We start from the raw sequence: 23,670 nt of genomic DNA, 5'->3' as shown, positions 1-23,670 counted from the left end.
ATGATTATTGAAGGACTAGGAAGTGGAGCTAGAATAGATTTCTCATTTTTAGAGGAGAATGTCGGCAGGAGGGTCCGTATCTTCAGCCAGCGTGGGACGGGACTTTAGCCGAGGGGCTCCCAAGCTGCCACTGGGGTCTCCGAACCCGCCGAGGTGCGGCTGGGAGGATCCTGGCACCACTACCTGGTTCACTTAAATACACCCTGGGGCCCGGGACGGCTGGCGGGGACGGGGCGGGCCTTTGGAGCCCGGTCCGCCGGGAGCTGGGGTCCGCCGCGGGTTCCTGCCAAACAAGGGCCTTTTACTCCTGCATTCCTAACTCCCTCCCGCTCTTCTTGCTCTCAGCAGCCTCTTACCTCCCCCGCCCCCTTTTGTTTTTCATTTACTTTCCTCCCCAGCATCCATTCGTACATTCATTCATTCACCCAATTTCTAGCTGAGCGCCTACTGGTGCAGGCACTGTTTTAGAAGTTGGAAATACAGCAGTGAACAAAATAGACAAAAATCCCTGCCCTCAAAAGCCTGGGAGCCTACATTTTAGTGAAGGGGAGATCTACAATAAACAAAGAAAGAATATAAGTAACTTATGCACCATGTTGGAAAGTGATAAAGTGCTATATAGGAAGGTAAGGCATGTCAGGATTGGAAGGAGAGGGTAGGCTGTAATTTTAAATAGGGGACCTAGAGTAGGTTTCCTTGGGAGGATTACGTACAAGCAAACAGTTGAAGGAGGCAAAATTATTCATCGTGAGTGTAGCTTGAGGTGGAGGGAACAGCCAGTACAAAGGCCCTAAAATGGAAATGTGCCTAAAAAGGAAGAGAAAGGTCTGTGTGACTGAAGAGTGTTGAATGAGGGGGAGAATAGTAGGAGAGGTAATAACACACCCTATAGACTTATATGCCATTGTAAGGGCTTAAGCTTTTATTTTGAATGAACAAGAGAGATTCAAAAGGCACATTCTTTAGGGCCTTTTATGCTACTCTTTATTTTGAGTAAGATGGACCCATTGAGGGGTTTTAAGCAGAGAGATGAAATAATCCAACTTAAGTTTTAAATGGCCTACTCTGTTGTATTGAGAAGAGGCAGGCGGAAGGCAAGGATAGAAACAGGAGACCAGCTGGACGGCTAACGTAATACTGTAGGGCAATGCAGACGATGGTGGCTTGGGACAAGATAGTGGCAGTGGAGGTTGTATTCTGGATATATTATCATTTTCAGTTTGTCTTCCCCTGCTCCCTCATCTCCCATAGATACCTCAGATTCTCAGTGATTCCTTCTTTTTGCTTTGGTCACATTCCTCTCTTTTCTCCTCCCTTCATCGAATATGCAGGAAAATAAGGTATGGGATCACCACTAGCTTAGTACTGCTGATGAACCCCAAATCCAGGGCAGTATTTGACACATCAAGCCAGACAGCAGCTGCCCTGTGGGTCAGGAGAGGCCCTTTGGCTGGCACCACCAAAGCTTAAATCCCTGAAAGGAGGCTGGTATCCACTGGAGCCACTTCAAAACTGGTTGTCCAGACAAAGCCACGATTGACTTTGGGAGCTGGATCCAACCAGCAGAGAAGAAACCGGGACAGTGTTAGAAGACTGGAAAAGAAAGCCGGGTAAAAAGATGCAGCAGGTAAAAAGAGGAGTGTCTGCAGTATATCACAAGGAGGAAGAAGTGAGTCCAAGAAAGGAGGAAAGCAGTGGGAGTGTGGTGGGCCTGGATTGACCTTGTGGAAGTTTTCTCCTTCAAAATACTTTTATTCCTGGATGGCCTGGTGATCATTTTACGTTATAGGACAGTTGGATGCCATTTCTGTTTTTCATAAGGTATATCAAGGACTGAGTCCCAGATTTTCTCACCTGTCTTGGTAGTTCTGGGAGTTGATTTCCATGAACAGAACTTCACAGTTGGTTGCAGCTTCCCATACATTTTCCATCCCTCCATAACCTCTCCAAATGTATTCTTTTCCTTGCAATAGGTGGTGGTATCAGATGAGACTCCAGGACCATCAAACCAGCTTTGTATCCATGATACCAAGCTCCTGCAGGAAAGAGGTAATGCACACAGGGTATTGTGGCAGGATTTATGACAGCTGAAAATGGGGCAGGGACACAGACTAAGTGGGAGATGCTTCCTGGGGCCTGGAAATATGCTCATTATTGAGTATTTATAGGAAATCTGTTATTTCTATACTAGGCTTGGCTCGGTATTGAGAGGAACTACATTATTAGGTTTCTGCCCTCATCTTAAACCAAATTTGGAAAAAATAAAGATTCATAAAAAAAGATTCTTCAAAGCAATTTATGAAATATATTGAATGTATTCATTCACTTATTATATGTACAACTTTATGTATGGTAAGTAGCTTACATATGTGTACATGAATATTTGCACATATAAAACTTGTGGTATAATACAGTAACTCCTCCCAACCACAATTTTACCAACATGTAAAATTTGAGTGTAGGTAATTTTATTCCTGTACATGTGTTAACCCTGAGATTTTTAAATTATAGTATAGGTATACCTGAGAAATAGAAGATAAAGCCATGGCAAAAGAAGGAGCAAAGTATTTTCATGAAGCTTTGAGAAGAATAAAGGAAGACGGGGAAATGTGGGGCTGGGCTTTAAAAATGTTCTTTGGTGGCATATATGAAGAGAAAAGTGGATAAGATTTGTATAGAAGTTGGTGATGGTATTTAACAGTTCTGGAGTCATAAAATCAGACCCTGAAAGGCACAGACTTTTAGAGGACTAGGCCCCTGGACACCCCAAAAATAGGCTTTTAGTATATATTACCTACAAAGAAAAAAAACGTAAAATGAATTTCTAAGCATATTATTGGAACTTCCAGAAGAGAAGTCTTGAAATTTCCACTGTATAGGTAATCATAAATGAAAATTAATAATATAGAACATATTTGTCACAAATTTAGGAGAGGTAGAAAATAATATTGTTTAACTTCGTTGTTCATTTTATTTCATTTTTTAATATATATATAATTTTATGGTTCACATCTGACCTGAGTATCCAAGTCCTCTTTTTCTCAAAAGATCTTGAATTCTCTTCCTATAGGTGATTTTCAGGGCCATAAGGTTTACAATCACTTAACATAAAATGTAAACGAGTTAATCTCACCCTGGATAATATCTATACACTGCTTTAACAAATAGTTTTGTTATGGGCTGAATGTTTGTGTACCCTCAAAACTTGTATGTTGAAGCTCTAACCACCTCCAGAGTGATATTTAGAGGTGAGGCCTTTGGGAAGTAATCATGTTTAGATGAAGTCATAAGGGTGGGGACCCAGTGATGAGATTAGTGTCCTCAGAAAAGGAAGAGACCAGAGCTTTCACTCTCTCCCACATGTGAATTCCTGCTAGGGAATTCCCCCAAGTTCATTTTTAACTTGAGGGCAGAAACTGACCTTTCAAATTCTGAGGCTAAAAAATAAAGTTTAAGAATCACTACAGTGGGGGGAATTCCCTGGCAGTCCAGTGGTTAGGACTTTCGCTGCCATGGCCAGGTTTGCTTGGGGAACTAGGATCCCACAAGCCTCAGTGAGGCTAGGGAAAAAAATCACTGCAGTAGTTACCAGGGGCTCGGGAGAGGGAAAAATAAGGAGTTGTTGTTTAATGGGTATAGAGTTTCAGTTTTGCAAGGTGAAAAAGTTCTGGAGATCTATCATGCAACATTGTGAATATTTTTAACACTATTGAACTGTACACTTAAAAATGGTTAAAATGGTAAATTTCATATTATATGTTTTTTACCACAATTAAAAACAGTTTTTAATGTAATGAACACTTAGGGGGGGAAAAGCCATGAGAAGGTAACAAAACTTTCCTAATTTATGAAGAAGATATGGTAAAAATCCAACTGGATGTATATGGAGGAAAGTTTGGGTTAAATAGGGTGTGCTTTGTCAAAAATTTAAGACTTGTACATTTTACAGTATGTAAATTTTACTTCAAAAGCAGGAATGTAAACAAATATTGAACTCTAGTTAATGATATGTATCATAAAGTGTTAGGGGTGAAGTATGCTGATGTCTTCAACTTATTTTGAAATGCAGCAAAATATAAAATGAATTTCTGGACAGAGACAGGGATAGTTAGATGGACAGATATGTGATAAAGCAAATATTGCAAAATGTTAATTGTAGAATGTAAGTGGTGAATATATGGATGTTTCCTCTATAGTTCTTTCAACTTTTCTGTATATTTGAAAATGTTCATTATAAAATGTTGATTGAAAAAAACCCAATTAGGAGGTTTAAGTTTATTGATGTTATAAGGAAAAGAACTGTTATGGAACATTTGAGAGCAAAACATGTATCTCCTGTGAGCTCTGTGCCTTCCAGGTGGTTTGGGAACTTTTTGAGACAAAGAGTTATAAAGTAACAGGCTTTCAGAGGAGATAGTGGGAAAACTGTATGGAACCCACAATGATTGAACACAGGCCTGTTCTTGATCAAAAGCTAAGGGTGGCCTAGACCAAAGAAAAGTCTTCTTGGCCTATTTCTGTGGAAAGAAGCCAGTTTACTCCTAAATTGAGGTTTTGGTGAAATTGAAATGATAGTTTTGGGGTCCTGAGGCCAAGGGGTTATCCTAGAGACTTACCAGTAGATGATTTCAGACCAGAAAGGAATGGTCTTGGACTTGGGAATATGTTGATGACTATCAAGAAAGATAAACCACCATAAACACTGAAGCAACAGAGAGGCTGAGCTGGATTGCAAGGAATAAAACAGGGCCCCATTAATCAGTAATGTGAAACTATACTTCTTGCCCAATCCATATGAATTATACCTAGTCACGTGTACACTCTGAGAAAGTTTCTTTTGCATTTTAAAAGCTGTGTGTGCTATGCTATACTGGGAGGGCAGTTGGGGGGAAGCGGAATCACTTAATACTAGGGAATTAACAGGAAAGAGACTCAGAATCAAAGGGAGAAAGTGATTTTCTCTAAGAAGAACAAGGGAAAAATTTTTTCTAGTAAACTAACTTGAGTTTGACCAGCCATTAAGTTACCTAAAGAAAAAAGCTTTGGGCCTATCCCTGGATATTTCTGATCCATACCTCTCTTTCATTCCTTTCCCTCCACCTCCACCCCAAGTCTTTTTGGACAAAATGACTTCAGTGTTCTAATATAGAAAGCCAGGTTATCGTATAAGCAGGGAGTCAGTGATTTGGGCCTTTTGGGGAGGGTGCAAGGTATTCTAGGATGAAGAGAGACCAGAGAAAAAGGTGTAGTAGGTGAGAGAGAAGAACGCACTTACAGTCGGCTTGGCTGCTGGCCAGGGCCTGATACCCCAAACTGGAAACTGAGACTAGAGGAATAATGGGGAAGGAGGATACTGTAATGCAGTAGACTTAATCCCTAGATTAGAGCTTCAGAAGCTTCTACATTTGGGGAGGAGAGGATGAAAGCAGAGGGTTTCAACACTGTGCTGAATTGATTCTTGGCTTTTTTCTCTTCTCTCAGCTCTGCCATCTCCTCATTGTCCTGCCTTTGCCGAAGATGGAAGCCAAGGAAACTTGCCAGGAGCAAAAATCACACTGATGAGCCAGCCTCAAGTGAGCTAAGGCCCCTTCCTTCCCTCCTGGAAATATGTCACTGCCTCCTAAATGTGGCCTTATTTTCACTGCCTTCCCTGGCTATGCACCTCCCAAGTCCAGGTGCTCCCTCTCATAAGGGATACTTTGTTGGGTGACAAAGCATTTGTGTATTGTTTCCTCTTTCGTTATTTTTTGCTATTGAAAGCTGATGCTACCTTTCACCTCATCCCCAAATATACATGAAACAGTAACAGCCTTTCACTTCTGTAAACCTCCCTACAAATTCCTTTCTTCTGCCTCTGTTTCCTGAGGGAACTATGGAGTTTTCTCCAGAACAGCAGGGACATATTGTTTCAGGAGGCAGTGACATTTGAGGATGTAGCTGTGAACTTCAGTAATGAGGAGTGGCAGTGTCTGACCCATGCTCAAAGGCACCTCTATAAAGATGTGATGTTGGAAAATTATGGGAACGTGGTATCACTTGGTAAGGACTTTCCCTGCACTTGGCTTAGTACTTTCTCCCTTCCTTTTTCTTTTAATTGCTTTATTTATTGATGTTTATGGGGTCTCATATCGAAAATCAGAGCTCTCATTCCATATCATCAATATCTTCCCCCAAATTAGTTTTGAGTTGCCCCTGTTACATAGCAAGATAATTTTCTGGCTAACCTAGTTGTTGTTTTCTGATTCTTTGCAATGAAACTCTCCCTGGGTAAAAAGGAGACACTTAACCTCTGTTGTCCCTGGATTCTCGCCTCCTCAGGCCTCTCATTTTCCATTAAATGCTCTGTATTCAGCTCCTAGTCATGAACTCCTTCCTATTGGCTGAAAACAGATTAACCTCCCTCTACAGACTCCCATCCTCCTAAAAAGAACAGGGAAAATACAACCAACCGACTATTTCCCAGAATCTCCTTTGCCCTTCTGAGTATTGACTTTTCTGAGAAATTTCCTAGACCTGTTCATTTACATGTTACCAGACCCCTGAATAAACCCTTTTCTCTACCCAAATGGATATTTCTTTCCTGTTTCCATATGCAAACAGAGGGGTCAAGGTAAGCGTTAGGACAGTTCTCTGTTGCTCTACACACTGTCTTCTTCCTTCCCTACAACCAGGATTTCCATTTCCTAAACCTCCTTTGATCTCCCATCTGGAGCAAGAGGCAGAGCTCCGTGTTCAGGATCGACAGGACAGGGAGTTCCTGAGCTGCTCCTACCCAGGTGAGTGCCAGAGAAGCTGTCAGTCCCCTTCTGTGTTCCATGTGACAAAATGGTTATAGAATGTTCTTAGTGGTGGGTCATCCATCCTGAAGGGCCCAGAAGGAAATCTATTTAGGAAATCTTAAGGCAGAGAAAACAAACAAACTGTTTGGATAATTATTCTGTCATCTAATTGGCTGTTTGCAACCTATCTAATATAGGCTTTTTGCAATTTAGTCCTCCAAAAAGGCTCAGACAATTCATCTCCCCTCTGTGTATCATTTACTCCAGTGCTCAGAGAGCATTGCCTTTCTGCCTCCAGTTGTTTTCTTTTTTTTTTTTTTTTTTTAGGACCTTCCCCCATTTGGAGACCTGAGCCTTTGACCCTTGCCTTTTCTATTCTCTCTTATTGTGAAGTTAGTTAGTTTCTTTCATGGCTTCAGCTCTTAGCTCTGATGCAGATGCCTGCCACATTGATAATGCTAACCTTTACCTCTTTCCTGGGCATCAGTCTCATGTTTCTAACTCCTGGTTTTTATTTGAATATCCCATTGTCATCTGGAAAGCAACCTATCTAAAGTCAAATTCATCTCTCCCTCCAAGGCTGTCTCTTCATTAAGCTCTCCCTATTTCTATATCTGGTTCTACCTCTTTCTTACTTTGTCTTTCCATTCCCTGAACCTCTTATCTAGTCAGTCATGAAATATTACCAGCTCTTCATTCAAACTATTTTCTGTATTTGTCATTCAAAAAAAAACTTGTCCTTTGTTTCTAGGCCAACTCCAGCTGCTGTGTCCACAATGCCTACTCTTCCTTCCTCCCTTCCTTCCATCTAAAAAACATTTATTGAGCAACTATTAAATGCCAGGTACTATAAAAGGTTCTAGAGATATGCAATCAGATAAGATATGGGCGAGCCCTGACTTACTGGAAGCTAATTTTCTAGTGGGGCAGGCAGGTAAGTAAATAAGTAATTATATAGGACAGTATGGTGGGAGTTCTTGGGATATGCAGATAGGGATATGTACCTGGTATATACAAACATAGAGGAGAAGCACCTAAATCTGACCTGAGGACCAGAAGACAGCGGAAGGAATGACTACTGAATTAAGTTACGTAGGATAAGTGAGGTCATTTAGTTGAAGGAGGGGCAGAGGGGAATAACAAGTAGGAAAGTATTGAGGAGTAAAAGAATGTGAACTGTGAATAGTTCAGTGTGACCAGAGCCAAGGACTTGGAGTAGCCAGTGGGGAAAGTACAGGAGCAGTAGACAGGGGCAAGATCATAATTGGATGAGCTTTTGATAAACTGCAGACCTTTAACTTTATTCTTGTAATAACAGCTAAGATTGATTAAGTACTTATTTTGGTGTTGGAAGTGCTCATTTAATTATTGTGGATAGTCTAGATCCCATTTTATAGATATAGCAACTGAGAGAAGTTACAACATCCTCCCAAGTTTGCACAGGTATTAGGTGTCAGAACTAAGATTTGAACCCAGACAGTGAGCTGGGGCTCTTGACTGTACACTTTACTTCCTTTCTGTCTGGTTAACTATGGAGTGCCATTGAAGTGTTTAAAGCTAAGGAGTGATGTGATTAGATTTGATTTTTAGAAGGAATAATCTGGAAGCAGTGTAGAGGATGGATTAGAGGGGAGGCAGACTAAAGGACATTTGAGGGTTATTAAAGTTAGCTGGTGAGAATGCACTGGCAGTAGAAGTGAAGGAGACGGGATAGAGTTAAGAGATAATAAGAGATGGATTTGGACTCTGGTTACCAACTGTAAAAAGTAACTCCAGCTAGCTTAACCAAAAGAAAAATAATTTATTATTCAGGGTGTGTCAGGGGACTTAAGGGCAGGTATACATGAGGCTCAAGAAGGGATTGGAATGCCATCAGGCCCCACTCTCCAGCTGTCTTCTCTGCTACTCTGTGGGTCTGCTTCATTCTCCTTTCTTGGCAGATGGATCTTCTCTGCTTCTCAGTCCCGATGGCAGAGCATTTTCTCCCCTACACGACATACCATCCCACCACCACTGGTTCTCAAATTTAAGTGCTAAAGCTCTAGCTCTCTTCAGAGCCTGGCCTTACCTGCTTTCACATCATGATTCCAAAGTTCATGAAGAGAGAATCCGTCCTGGTTTGGGTCAGGTCTTGCCCAGATCTAAGTTGCCCTACCCAGATGGGTGGAGTTACACCACAGAAATATGGCTCTCCAGGGCCCACTCTCAGGAGCAAAGCAGACAGACCCCTAGAAAGGAGGCTGCGCTGGCACTCCAGCCCCCGCCTTGCAGCTCCCTTCACAGGTAACATTTATACAGTGTTAGTGAGTATATATGAGAAGTTGAAGATGATTTCCGGTTTCCTGTCTTAGGTGGTGAGGTGAATGAAGTTGTCATTCACTAAACTAGGAGATTCTAGAACAGGAGTAGATTTGGAAGGAGTTTTGTAAAGTTTACTCAGTTTTAAATATCTTAGTACTTTTCAGTAGTTCAGCCTATTTCGACCTTGCCATAATGTCAGCAGTTTTTCAAGCATGGGAAAGTCAGTTACTCTTCCAACAGCTTAACCATTGCTTCACCTCTTCCAGCCCACTTATTTCCTTTCCTCTGAACATCTGACATTTTTATTTTCTTGTTTAAGTATCAGCTGCCAAGACACGGCCTGAGAATGAGAAGGCAAGTTCCGAACAGGCGGTTTTTGAAAATGGAGAAGTCTGCTGGGTGAAATTTAAAAGTCTCCTAAAAGTTGTTTCCCAGGATCCAGAGATTGGAGAAGTTTGTGTACAAGGTGTCAAATTAGAGAATCAGTGGGAAATGCCTATGAGGGAGAAACTGAGAGAAGAGAAAGAACGCTGTGAGAAAGTGACCTTCAAGAAAGGAAAGAACCAGAAGGTACTTAGAAAAAACTCAAAATGTATTCCATATAGAGTTCTTACAGAAAAGAAACTCCATGAATGTGCCAGGTGTGGCAAAAACTTCAGCTGGCATTCTGACCTAATTCTCCATGAGCGAATTCACTCTTGCAAGAAACCCTATGTGTGTAATGAGTGTGGGAAAGCATTCAAGACCAAAAATCAGCTTTCTATGCACCAGATAATCCATACAGGGGAGAAACCCTTTAACTGTAGCCAGTGTGGGAAGGCCTTCAACAGTAGATCAGCCCTTTGCCGACATAAAAAAACGCACAGTGGGGAGAAGCCTCACCAATGCAGTGACTGTGGGAAGGCCTTCAAGACCAGGAACCGTCTCAGGATGCATCAGATCATCCACACTGGGGAGAAGCCTTATGAGTGCAGTGGCTGTGGGAAGGCCTTTCAGTTTAAGCATTCCCTTATCATCCATGGCAGAAGCCACACTGGGGAGAAACCCTATGAGTGTGAGGAATGCGGGAAGGCCTTCAGCGGGAGTTCAGACCTCATCAAACACACAAGAATCCACACTGGGGAGCGACCTTATGAGTGCAGTGAGTGTGGGAGGGCCTTCAGCCGGAGCTCAGACCGAAGCAAACACACAAGAATCCACACTCAGGAGAAACACTGTGGGTGCCCTCAGTGTGGAAAAGCCTTCAGCAGCAAGGCAGAGCTCACCAAACATAGAAGAATCCACACTGAAGAGAAGCCTTACAAGTGTAAGGAGTGTGGGAAAGCCTTTCGTCATAACTGTAAGCGCAGGGCTCATGAACGAGAACACACTGGGGAGAAGCCCTATCGATGTGGGGAGTGTGGGAAAACTTTCCAGGATCGGCACTGCCTTACCATCCATCAGAGAATCCACACTGGAGAGAAACCGTATAAATGTTCAGAGTGTGGTAGAGCTTTCAGTGGGAAATCAAACTTGACCAATCATCAAAGAATCCACACCGGAGAGAAGCCTTACAGATGTGAGGTGTGTGGAAAGGCCTTTCATCATAGTTCAGTCCTGAGGCAGCACAGAAGAATCCACACTGGTGAGAAACCATATACCTGCAGTGAGTGTGGCACGTCTTTCCGTCAGAGCTCAGCTCTGATTGGACACAAGCGAGTTCATACTGGGGAGAAACCTTATGAATGTGAGGAGTGTGGAAAAGCTTTCAGAGTGAGCTCAAATCTTACTGGACATAAGAAAAGAAAACATAGAGTGTGGGGAACCCACAAACTTGATGAGAATGGGAAATCCCTCTCTCCAGTAACCGGTTCTCAGACCTTTTCATTCATCAATATTTTGACCACCAACACTTGAGGGTAGTGATTCTGGTGTTTACACTTTCTCATTTCTCCTTCTACTTCTTACACTGGTTCCTCTTGTCTCCTGTATTGGTTCTTCCTGGTTCCCTGACCCCCTAATTGTGAGACCCCACCAAGCCTTTGTCCTTGACCTTCCTATTCAGTGTCTCTTCAGTGAGCACATTCACTTCCAAGGCTTTGTCTATCAATAATAGTGTTGTAATATTAAATACTAGTGCTTGACACATGCCAGGCATTATTCTTTACAATTTTTAATCATTTAATCCATACAACATCCCTATGTGATTAGGAAACTGAGGCATAAAAAGATGAAGAAACCTGCTGTGGATCACTTAGCTAGTAAATTCTGAACAAACGCCCACTGAATGCTTAGACTTACCTGAGCAATTTCCATTATCCTGCACCACATCTCTTGGATATGAAGCTATACCTCAGTTCAGCACAGAACATTTTTTTAATTGATAAACACTGATCATCTTTAGCAAGTTTTGCTTTAACTTAAAGCCTGAATGGTACTTCTCCTTAACGGATCAGAATTGCTGAGATTCAGTGGGGGAACGGAGGCAGGGCAAGGGCAGATTTTAAAATTACAGATAAGTAGAAGTCAGGTATACACTGCTCAAGCAGCAGTGTACGTATGGAAAAAGCATGAAGCCTGACCCACTTTGTTATAAATACACTAAAAGGTCTTCAAGATGTTGATTTCTTAAATATTTGCTATATCTGTTTGCATGACATATGAAATGCTCTTTCAAATAGATGAGTAAATTTATATCTTTTCAAGTCTTTCAGTGTCTAACATCTATCCTTTCTCTTGCAAATGTTATAGGTCCTTACTGCAGACAGAATTAAATTAAATACCCACATGCAATAAGGCTGTTAAAATAGAAATTGAAAATCCTAGAAGAGGATGCAAATGTGTGTCAACTTAATTAACATAATGACCATAATTGAGAATTAAATTTAGTTCAGAGTTCCCTGACTGGTAAAGAGATGAGCAGTGGGTTCCCCAGCATTTGTCAAAAGTGTTTTACAAGCTAATGTTTTTAAAAAATAATAAGTTTGAGAAATGCTGGCTAGGTGGAGGTTTTTATTCCCTTAAAGACTTCTCAGGGTTTTTACTATGCTAATGTCCTTTCTGAGTCTTAAACAAAGGAACTGTAAGAAGCATTGCTTTCCCAAAGTGATGGAGGAAAGAATTCTGTTTGGAGGAGCACCTTCATGGACTCTTGTTTCACAGAAAACATCTTGGGAAATGGTTACACATTATCTAATATGGACAAGGAGTCCAAGATACACAATTTTCTAGTAACAAATTACAAAGGGAATTACGTGGCTTATTATACAAAAGACAGATTAAACATTGTTTCTTATGTTCAGTTTCTACAGGAAATTAGAGCATGTCCTTTATATGGCCATTTCTTATATAGTTTGTTGAAGAAAACCAAGATGAAAACATTTAGGATATGACCCTAAAATTGTCTCTGTGGAGGATGACACTCTATATGTGGCTTTTGGATGATATAACGTGACTTAAGGACAGAGTTTAGGATATGTCTGGAGAATTGGCAGTGCTTTTCCAATCTTTTTTGACTGCAAGGACCCCTTATTTGATGATCAGTAAATTTTACCGACACTCTCTCCCCCATACATACACACACTACAAGTAGTTGTACTTTAATGCTTGATGGCAAAATGTTGTCATGTTCTCCTAGAAAATCTGAGGTTTTGTTAATTACAACAGCATGTATATGCTTTTGGAAAATGTATACACATGTTCAGGATGTTTTTTTTTACCCACAGGCCATGAGGTTCATTTGGATTTTGGACTCAAAATCCTTAGCCCATCATGAGAACCCTCCAGTGCATCCTTTCAAGTCACTTCTTCCGTCAGTCTTTTGACAGAATCTGGCAAGGTTTCAATTCCATTTTAAACTCTGGACAGTCCTGGAGTGTTGATGTTTTGTGTTATTGATCAGAGAGTCATGTTCTTCAGACACCAGGTAACTGGAGGGGGTGGCTAGCCTGACATCCCTCTGTGAAAGTGGAGAAGCCTCTGTACTGAGCCCAAATAGAACACTTTTAAACTTCATCCTCACCAGTCCATCTTCAACATGACCATTGTCTCCCTAAAATATTCCTATGATCTTGACACCTGCTTTTTAAAAAATGTTATTTATTTTTATTGAAGTATAGTTGATTTGCAATTTTTTGGTTGTTTTAGGTGTACAGCTGCTTTTAAAACTCCCAACTGACTCTCAGTCCTGCAGTAAGAAATCCCAAATTACTATCTTGAACTCCAGGAATCTTCTGATACTTCCTGGACACTTAAAGTGAACATTATGAAAAAAAACACTGAAGGAGTTTCAGATATTTTACCTGTGGAAAAAGTCATTTAGAAGGAATCCTAAGGTGGAATAGACTCTGCTATACAGTTGTAAGTTTGGTAGACAGGCATAATGTAGAAGGAATTCAAAGATCTGATGCATAGTTGAATAATCAAACATGTTAGTGTCTCTTGAAACCCTAAGATGCTTGTAGTTCTAATTGTGAAGTTACCAAAACAAAAGATGTTGATTTAGTTGTTTCTTAGAAAAATCACCAGATAAAACTCACTTTTTTAAACCTAATTAATTCTAAATGCAAGGACAGAAAAATTTCACCATGAACATTGATACCATGAGATTGTTTTCACTTTACCTGTACAGAAGAAGTAAAGAATGCCCATTTCACTCAGTTTTTAAAAGGGTGATAAAATCAGATTTCAGAATTAGAACCACAAATGTACAGAAATGTCTTAGCTCCTACCCATGGACTGTAGTTCTATGCCCTGGGATAATTGCAGAGTAAGATTAACCCATTGCTCACAAGGTAGTCCTTCAAAAATATCAAGACAAAAGCTCTTTCCACCAGGTAAAATATCTGAAATTTCTTCATTGCCTTTTCACAATGTTCATTCTAAATGTTCAGGAAATATCATAAGATTCCTGGAGTTCAATTTAGGGTTTCTTACTATGGGATTGAGAGTTAATTGAGAGCTTTTAAAGCTGGTGTCAGGATCATAGCAACAGGAAGACAATGATCATACTGAAGATGGGTTGGTGAGAGTGGAGTCTAGACATCTTGGCCTTTGTTCCATTGGTCTGTTGTCTAGCCCTACACCAATGCAAAACTTCTTAATTACTATAGGTTTAAAGTATCTTGACATCTGGTAGGGTAAGTCCTACTGCTTTGTTATTATTTTTCAAGACTGACTTGGCTATTTTTGTCTAAGACTATACTTCTTCATGGATTGGCTCAGTGTTAAAAAGATGTTATTTCTCCCCAAAATTGATCTATACATTCATTGCAACCTAAGTAAAAAATCCCAAGGGTGAGTTTTTATGATAATTGACAAATTGATTATAAAATTTATGTTGAAATGCAATATAATTCTTGGCCAAGGCAGGAAGAGTGGGGGAAAGGGATAGTTAGGGAGTTTGGGATTGACATGTACACACTGCTATATTTAAAATGGATAACCAACAAGGACCTACTATGTAGCACAGGGAACTCTGCTCAGTATTATGTAACAACCTAAATGGAAAAATGTATAACTGAATCACTTTGCTGTACACCAGAAACCATCACAAGATTGTTAATCAACTATGCTCCAATATAAAATAAAAAGTTTAATTTAAAAAAATATATATATGTAATTCTTGGCCAAGAATGGCCAAGAATACCCGAGACTATAAAAGGTAAAATTTTGTCTTTTACAAGTAAGTTTTGGAAAATATTTGTATGCCCTCAGGTCAAGAAAAGATTTCTCAAGCAAGACACCAAAAAAAAGGTTAATTTTGGGCTTCTCTGGTGGTGCAGTGGTTGAGAGTCTGCCTGCCAATGCAGTGGACATGGGTTCGTGCCCCGGTCCGGGAAGATCCCATATGCTGCGGAGTGGCTGGGCCCGTGAGCCATGGCCGCTGAGCCTGCGCGTCCGGAGCCTATGCTCCGCAATGGGAGAAGCCACAACGGTGAGAGGCCCGTGTACCACAAAAAAAAAAAAAAAAAAAAAAAAAAGGTTAATTTTAAGGAAAGTAATTTAATTTTCTGATAAATTCAACTAGATTAAAATGAAGAATTATTTTTTCAAAATGACCATAAGGAAAGTGAAAATACAATTTTCTCATGAAATGAAAAAAGATACTTGGAACAAATATACTTGGCAAATTATTATCTAAAATATTTTATGTTGAATCCCATGAATTGCCAAAGAGGTTGAATAGTGGCAATTTAACATGTTTCAACTTAATATAAACACTCCTATGAGTCAATAAGCAAAGGACAACCCAGAAATAGGCAAAAAGCATGAAGTATTTCACAGAAAACTGAAAAACGATGACGACCATACTCAGAAAAAGTGTCCAATCTCAGTAATTAAGGAGTTTTGACCACAATGAGATGCTGTGAGATACCTACTAGGTTGACAAATTTTCTTAAATCGGGAACTTCATTCAAAGTCCTCACATAGAGAACTATTTTTTTTTTTTTTTGGTAGAGACTCAACCATATTTGGGCAATAACTTATCTATTACATGAACCTCACTACACGTTAAGTTCCATGAAGGCAAGGAACTTGGAGCTGGCAGGAGGGAGAGGGGGAGATCGGGCGGAAACAATTTCCAAGCTAAGTCCTGGAGGATGAGAAAGAGACAAGAGGATCTGCTCAGAGCAAAGAGAGCGCCCACCCCAAGCCACAGAGGTGTTGGATGCAGCTGAACTCGAAAGCGCCCAGAGGGGCGATGGCACCTAGCGCTGATGCGATGTGTCCGGCAGCTGCGGGACGAGGCGCTGGCGCTTTCCAGAGCCTCTTCTCAGGTCTGAATAACTAGGGTTCCAAACACAAAGTGCGCTGCAGAGAGGCTGGAGGAAGAACAGTGATTATTTTGAACATAAATTATTCCTTCGGAGGAACTGGAAGGATTTGTATTGAATTACAAGGGCTTTCCCAGGAATCTGACATCTATTCATTTGTTTGTAATAAAGACTCTATGCATAAAAGCACTTTTTGTTCGTGTTACTTGATTGCTGCATCCGCAGGGCCTAGAACTGTGCCTAGAATATACTGGCTGCTCAAATAGACAAATAGATTATTTGAGCGGTTATTTTCGGTTGAGCATTGTTCTAGGGCAGTTATCTATGGCCCCTGGGTAAACAGAAATCAAAAGAGGGGAAGATAGGGACCGACTTTGTAGTATGTTAGAACTGTCCACATTGGGCATGAAGAAAGGACGTCTAATACCAGGAAAGAAAAACATGCTTGGCAGCGGTGGGATTCGAACCCACGCCCCCGAAGAGACTGGAGCCTTAATCCAGCGCCTTAGACCGCTCGGCCACGCTACCACTTCCGGCTTGCTGTCTTCTCCACACTTCCCCTAGGAGTGAAAGTCCTCCCCTTTCAGACTCCCACACACGTTTCCCACCCAGGACTCTTTCCTGGCGTTCTTCCCACTAATACTTCCATAGAACTTCTGCCTGGTGTTCAGCCACCACCCATCCTGACCCCTGACACTCTGCTTCCCCACAGCTGGGAGTAGGGCGCGAGGAAACCAGGGCATCCGAGACTCCCGCCCCTTTGGGCCGCGGGGCCCGGGTGGGTTTCAGGTCCGCCGTGGATGGGGATGTCCAGCCCGAGCCGCGACACAGCTGAGTGAGTCCGGGAGTGGTTTGGGCTCCTCCCGAGGGTACTCTAGGAAAGGAAGGCAACCCGACGAAAGGAGCAGAGAGCACAGTGCTCAGGAGGACCACGGTCTCTGCAGAAGTGCCCCCAGGACCAAAGGCGTTGGGCGGTTCATTTGGAAACGCCTAGATTCGAATCATTTAAAAATATAGTTGTGGTCGGGCCACGAAGGTGGCAAGAAGCAGCCCCTGAAGCAGCCCAAGAAGCAAGCTAAGGAGGTGGACGAGGAAGATAAGGCATTCAAGCAGAAACAAGAGGAGGAGCAGAAGAAACTCGAGGAGCTGAAAGCGAAGGCCGCGGGGAAAGGCCCCCTGGCCACAGGTGGAATTAAGAAGTCTGGAAGAAAGTAAGCTGTTCCTTGTGTCTGAGGCTACGATGATCCTTAATTCCATTCCTGTTTAAACATCTGGATTCCCTGCCATAACATCTGTTGCCACCTATAGCTAGAATGAAGCGTTGTCTTGGAACCTACTGTACATTTAAGAATAAACTTTTGTAAAAAAAAAAAAAAAAATCATACAGTGGCTCATCTTGTCTTTAGTTCTTCTCAGCCATTTCTGCCTTAGCTATGAGATCTGCATAAACCCAGCCCAGAATCCTGCCAAAGTGTGTTCTTACGTCTTTGTTCTACCATGAATTCTGTTCCACCTGGAATTAAATCAACTCATTTGAAATGGCAAAATAATATATACATAGTTGCTGTCATAATATAATGCAATACATTGATAAAGTTGCTGTCTGCATTTCTCTTCTTAGGGCAGACGGTGGGGCGTGGGTCTCCCTGACCTAAAAGTTTTGGCTCAGAGAAGGGTGTCATAAAACAAGAACACATTGTGCGGATTATGTCAAAAATAATATCTCGATAGAGAAAGCTAACGCTGGAGTTTCTGTTTGTTTTGGCATTCATCTCCAAGAAAGTCAATGCTGATAGTGTATTTATCCACTATTCCAATGAAAACTAGGCTTTCTTACAAATTCCTATACTAGAGTTGCTCATATGGAGTTTATTGCATAGTGCATGGGTGTTCATTTCCTGTGCCTACTGTAACAAATTAGCACAAACTGTGTGACTTAAAAACAACAGAAATTTATTCTCTCACAATTCTGGAGGCCAGAAGTCCAATCTGTATCACCTCCCAGATCAAGGTGTCCTCAGAGTCAACCTTCCTCTGGAGGCTCTAGGGGAAAATCTGTTTCCTTGACTCTTTCAACTTCAGGTGGCTGCTGGCATTCCTTGGTTTGTGGCCACATCTCTCCAATCTTCAAAGTAGGCGTCTACAAATCTCTCTCTCTGCTTTGTCTTCTATGGCCTTCTCTTTCTAAGAAAATAAAAAGTAAAAAAATTGATTTAGTAGTATCTCATTATCCTTAGCTGCAATACTTTAGCAATTACCAGTGTTATTTCCTAAGGAGATTACCTTAGGAAAATCACTAAGAAAAAGGATTCTCAAGAGAGTAGGAGCAACATAGTTACCCCTAAGCTTGCTAAAGCCTCACTTTCCCCAGTTTCTCCATATATCCCAAGCTAGGAGCCTCTTTTCTCACCCGCTGTGTCATTCTGAGCCTCTCCCTGGTTCTCTCAGCCCCACACAACAGTAGTAGTCTCCTCCCCACTATGAGACTATGTACTCCCACCAGTTCTGGATCTCTGAGGGCAAGATGGACAGAGTTTGATGGAAACTGACCATTTTGTGACAACTTTAACCCTCAGAGACACAGAATGGTACCCTCCCACTAGGTGCTAACTGGTTCAATGCTTCATCCGCGTCATCTTGATCCATCGAAGGCATCAATTCAGAGACCAATTTTCTCTTTCTAGTGCTCACATTCCTACATGATAAACCAAGATGGAGAAGCAGAAAAATGAAGAAATAAATTGAGATAAAGTGACTATATCAAGGAGTGGACATCAGGAGTCCACTCATTCATTCAACAAGTATTGACCAAGTGCCTACTGGGTACCTGGGCACTAAGCTGTGCACTGAATATTCAGCAGAAACACTTGACCATTGCTGTCCTCACCCTCAGAGCTACCAGGGAAAGCAAACATTCATCTAGTTATTACAACTCAGTGTTGTGAATGAAGGAGGGCTGGGTTCACACTTGGTTGAAGGAGCTAACTTAGTGTAGTTCTGGAAAGGCCTGATTGGAGGAATACGCGGAGGAATGCGGTGGAGCTGGGGGCTGAAGCGAGACAAGCCTGGCGAGAAGCATAACAAGGAAAAGTTTGGGTGGAGGGCGGCTGGGGTCGGGATTGCACCTGCAACCCCTTCCCCACCCCACAGGCTCGCTCCCGGAGGGAAGGCACAGATTCCTGAAGGAGCCAGGGGTGAAAAGTGGAAGAAAGGAGAAAAAGGAGAAGGAGAATGAAAAGAAGAGGAGGGCTTCTCCCAAAGCCCCCACGGTCCGCTCCGGGTGATGGTGGGGAGGCCCCCGTCAGCTGCCGCTACCTGACCGTTTCCGGATCTATGATTCTAACATTCCGAGAAATAATGAGCCCAACCGTGCTCCTCAGGAGACAACCCCTGCAAGGACTAAAGGCCTACGCCACACAGAACAAAGAATTTAAACGGTATACAAATATATCCCTCTTCCTGTTCCCTAGAGAGGCACTTTCTAGTACCCTCTATCCAACTGTCAGCTCAGTGTGTACTCTCTAGGAAGCGGGGAGGACTGCCTCTCTCGCTGGTTCTAGTTCAGTCTTGGGGAACCCACAGCTTCAGTCCGACAGCTGGGTGGGCCGGGCGTCAGAGTGAGATTTGGAACCACCCTCACAGGTTCCTGGAAGTCGAACAGGGAACTCTGATGATCTTCTCTTTAGAGACTAAACTGATTGTAAAGCATTTAAAATTAGTTCCTCAGGACCGACCGACTTGAGAAAATTTCTGGGTAGCAACTATGCACCTTTAGGACGTGGGTTTGTCAGCAATTGCCATCGGAACATATACAGAAGTGTAATTCTAGCTTCACTGGGTATGGCCAGAAAGCTTGACATTGAAAACGTATTCCATCCCATCAGTAGCAGAGATTTTCCAAATTTTAGTTCAGAATTCAAAGAGTTCGGATTTCAAAGTCCTGAACGATCCAGGCGCTTTCACAATTCCGCGCTTTGCTTCCCCTGATCCCTTGTCCTGGAATGCCGGTCTCCTCCTCATTCCCTCACAGAAATCTTGCTCATTCTTCAAAGTCCACTTTAAATAAGTCAGTTCTCCACCCTGCCTCCGAATCTCTCTCTCTCTCTCTCTCTCTCTCTCACACACACACACACACACACACACCACCGTGATTTTCCACACTTTTTTTTCTTAGCAGATTACTCTTTCTGTCCAATGGAAAACTTGTTCACAATATGTCTCCTCCACTCATCCTAAGCACCACAAATGTAATAAAAATAATAATAACAATAAAATCATATGGATTAGGCTAATAGTATGGCTGAGCAGTTTTTGTGCATTACTCCCCATAGCAAATCTATGCGGTAGATTTTTTATTCCCTTTTTACAGATGGGGAAACTGGGGTTTAGGGATGTTAATTGAGAGATAGGAGCGTGTCTTGCTCATTTTTCATCTTCCATAGGGACTAGTGTAGTGCAAACCTACCTTGGCCCTTAAGATTGATTTACTGACCCCCAACTGTTGTCCTTTTTCTTATAGTCATTCAAGTTCTCCCTCCTTCCTCTTGTACTTATGTGGATTTTGGTTTTGTTATATTTTTGCCATTTTCTCTCTGAGTTGACAAGTAATTAGGTAGCAGTATCATGAGCACAGAACCTACTGTGCTAAAATACAGATTAGAGATTCCCCCCCCATGGAGAATAAGAAATAGCTCATAACAGAAGCATAAAAAAAGAAGTCACATCACTTTCAAAGAAGAATCCTTTGTCTCTAATCCAATTAGGTTTATGTAAGATAGTTTTAAAATTTAGAAAACCATTAAACACATTCAGGGGTTCTACCCAGACTCCTCCCTAAAAACAGACATATAAAACTAAATGAAGCAAAGGATTCTTGCTGCATATAGAGGAGACAAAATACGACATCATTAAAAGAGGCTGTTGTTCAGGAGTGATTGCCATCAGCCCTATAGGGTTGATTTCCTGTGAAACACTAAGCAGAAAGAAACAGAACAGCTTCAGTATATACAGAAATTTGACAAACTATACCACTTTTATACTTATGGCAAAACAAAATTTCTTAGACAAATTGATCTTACATAGGCGTCAAAGTGTATTAACTCAAGGAGAGTACTGGCAAGATGACAAAGGAGTGTCCCATCTCAAAGCGGTTTTGGAATTTGTGAATTTATATATGGGGGTTGGGGGAGAGCAGGGAATGTGCAATTAGTTAGAAAAAGAGTATTACTGCTTCATTTAACATGATCATAAAAACATTGTGTCCCCATCTGTTGGTAGAGTAAGATCAGGGTCACCATGATCTTTGTTCGGAAGCTTCTGGAGAGTTCATATGTGCATCGAACTTTTATAAGAAATGAGAAGGAAGTAATAAGCAATACTTCTGTGGCTGCTATTTAGACAAACTAAGTAACAAAGATTCGTGCCCCAATACTGTCAGACAGGAGCGAATTATCACAAAGGCATCAAACCTTGTCAAAAGTCAGAAGGATAACAGAATCTGCTTTTTCTCAAGTAGCTGTCAGTAAATTTCTCAGGTGCCCATTCAGAGATGCTGAATACATCGTTTGCCTGTTTCTTAGTTTTTTGACAGCAGTTTTCCTTTAATAATATGGCCTTCCCCTATTTCCTCTCTTAGGAAACCCCAGACAAATTGTAAATTCAGAGCGGAAAACAGGTGGAGGCGCTGGGGAGATCAGGCAGTCCGGAGACCGCCTTGATCCAAGATTAAGTTACCGTGTCAGTATTTCTAGGCCGATCCCCCTTCTCCCAGCTGGATCAGTGAAACTAGAAAACCCGCCGGAGAGAGTGCGTTTCACAATTCCAGACGCTCTCGGGAATTCAGAAACTCGCCCACAACCAGCCAAGGCAAACTTCCAGGAAATAACTTCCCGATTTCTTCCCTCTCATCTTCATTCGTAACTCTCTTTACAAAGTGTTATGCTAATCTCAGCCAACTCCTAAAGCTAATCAGTTGCCTCCAAAATTTCCTGCTCACTGGACCATCCAACTGAATAATTAAAATTTTGAAGCATTCAGGATAGTGGCGAGCTTTTTGGTCAATGTCAGGTAACGTGCTCATTAACCAAATTTTGTAAATAACTGAAACTTACATCACTTGTGATTTTGCGGTTGGAATATCAAAAACGTTGCAGAGTTTCTAGGCAGAAAATGCCTCGTATGAAAATTAAAAGTTAACTTGTATGCACTTCAACTTTTAGTCTTATTTACAAGTTTCCCCCTTGGTTTCACGAAAGCCGAGTAGGTGAGGAAAAAGGAGCTTTTCCCTGACCGGGAATCGAACCCGGGCCGCGGCGGTGAGAGCGCCGAATCCTAACCACTAGACCACCAGGGAAGCTGACACAGAACTCTCAAAATAAACCTACAAGGCTAATGCTCCATAGTACGCATGCGTCACTCCTTTTCTGAATATTCAATGAGGCAATGCAAGATCACATTCGTTTCATACATGAACCTCCTGTTCCGCACCAACCAATAAAATCTGGACAAGGAGAAGATGTGGCAATGCCCAAGAAGGAGTAATCGGGGCCACGTAGCTGCATAGAGTCTCCTTCCCTGCTCCAGACGTGTGGATTTACTCAGGAATAAATTGTAGATTTAACTAAGTCGTTACGGCAGTTCTTATGACATTAATTTGTAACTGTCTTATCTTTCTCCTCACAAATTGGTGAGCCATTCGAAGATGAAAACCGTTTTTAAATTTATCTTTGGTTTCCTCAAAGTGTTTATGATGATGTTTATCAAATTCTTTATATTTAGTGAATAAAAAGACAGAGGATAAAGTCATAAGACATTGCTGGAAGGAGGAGTGGGCGGAGCCGAAATAGCTCAGTTGGGAGAGCGTTAGACTGAAGATCTAAAGGTCCCTGGTTCGATCCCGGGTTTCGGCAGGTTTCTTTTCGGAGCTACATTAAAATACTGAGTGAACAGACTGCAAACAACAGCATACCGAAATACTAGGCAACTTTTTTCTCAAATTCATAAAGGAAGACAGAGGGTTGTGCAATAAAACGATTCTTCTAGTCAGAGTAGCCTAGGGATGGGCTTCTACATCTCACAAAATAAAAGAGGTAGATCCAAACGTGCAGAAGGAAAACTACTTTCCCTTCTTTGTAATATTTAGTGTGTATCTTCTTTCTTGGTTCGGGCTCTGTTCCACTTATGCTATGTTCCTCTTTCTTCAAACCTATCCCTTCTTCATTCCCATGGAATTATTCCAACAACCGTAAGCCAAAGTCAAGAGACCCCAAAGTACTCCTCTTTCTCCTGTTCATTTCTACTTCATGATCTCCCTTTCCCCCTAATCTTATTCTCTGCCAGCTTCTAATGCAAAGGAGACAGGTCATCCAGATAGTTGTGGAAAAGAGAAGTTTAATATGAGGAATACCAACTGCATTTTATTCTCGACGTCATGTTCCTTCAATAAATATTTATTAAGTGGACTCCTATGCAACTCTGAAGAGAAAGAGAGAGGCAAGGCAGGAGAACTGAAGGAAATGTTCCTGGAAAATGAAGTCATCTGAGTTGAATTGAAGAGGTGGCTCCTGGCTGGAAGGGCGGTGGAGGGGTGGCGTGCGGGGTGCGTGGTAAACTGAGCCTGAGCCTTGAAGGAGACAAGAGAGTCATGATATTCCTGTAGCTCTCTTTTTCCCTACCTCCTAATTTGGTAGTTCTTCACATATCCCAACCTCTTCCTTCCTACTCAGAGGAAAATTTTCCCTCATTTCCAAGGCTAATAGATATGCCATCTGAGCTTTTGACCCTTCTCCCAATTCCATTCTGCCCTCGTGTCTTTGATCTCTCTCCCTCTTACCTGC

The 23,670-nt window shown here is 41.8% G+C and overlaps 2 protein-coding genes and 3 non-coding genes across 6 annotated transcripts; 3 read left to right on the top strand and 2 right to left on the bottom strand.

Annotated features, from left to right (window-relative positions):
- The first annotated feature begins 671 nt into the window (after positions 1–671).
- ZNF311 (zinc finger protein 311) lies at positions 672–12,864 on the top strand. 2 transcript variants are annotated; one of them, XM_060110424.1, is made up of 7 exons: positions 672–1,627; positions 1,974–2,049; positions 5,482–5,573; positions 5,913–6,039; positions 6,672–6,776; positions 9,400–10,704; positions 12,785–12,864. In XM_060110424.1, exons 1-7 carry the CDS (start codon positions 1,619–1,621, stop codon positions 12,832–12,834), a joined length of 1,764 nt encoding a protein of 587 aa, XP_059966407.1. In that variant the 5' UTR covers positions 672–1,618; the 3' UTR covers positions 12,835–12,864. The 2 variants fall into 2 exon arrangements, with proteins under 2 accessions (XP_059966407.1, XP_059966406.1); XM_060110423.1 differs by lacking the exon at positions 12,785–12,864 and having other exon boundaries at positions 9,400–11,639.
- Positions 12,865–15,778: 2,914 nt separating this feature from the next.
- On the top strand, positions 15,779–17,050 carry LOC132497853 (translation machinery-associated protein 7-like). Its single transcript, XM_060111397.1, has 2 exons — positions 15,779–15,838; positions 16,853–17,050. The coding sequence occupies exons 1-2, from the start codon at positions 15,779–15,781 to the stop codon at positions 17,048–17,050; spliced, it is 258 nt and encodes an 85-aa protein (XP_059967380.1).
- TRNAL-AAG (transfer RNA leucine (anticodon AAG)) lies at positions 16,282–16,363 on the bottom strand. Its single transcript has one exon. It is a non-coding gene; the product is annotated as a tRNA-Leu (tRNA).
- Positions 17,051–22,115: 5,065 nt separating the features above from the next.
- TRNAE-CUC (transfer RNA glutamic acid (anticodon CUC)) lies at positions 22,116–22,187 on the bottom strand. The gene has a single exon. It is a non-coding gene; the product is annotated as a tRNA-Glu (tRNA).
- Positions 22,188–22,670: 483 nt separating this feature from the next.
- TRNAF-GAA (transfer RNA phenylalanine (anticodon GAA)) lies at positions 22,671–22,743 on the top strand. The gene has a single exon. It is a non-coding gene; the product is annotated as a tRNA-Phe (tRNA).
- Positions 22,744–23,670: the final 927 nt, after the last annotated feature.

The sequence above is a fragment of the Mesoplodon densirostris genome, chromosome 10 (assembly GCF_025265405.1).
Source record: "Mesoplodon densirostris isolate mMesDen1 chromosome 10, mMesDen1 primary haplotype, whole genome shotgun sequence".
NCBI classification, from domain to species: domain Eukaryota; kingdom Metazoa; phylum Chordata; class Mammalia; order Artiodactyla; family Ziphiidae; genus Mesoplodon; species Mesoplodon densirostris.
Note: the sequence above shows the minus strand (reverse complement) of the source record. Positions and strands in the feature narration are given on the sequence as shown.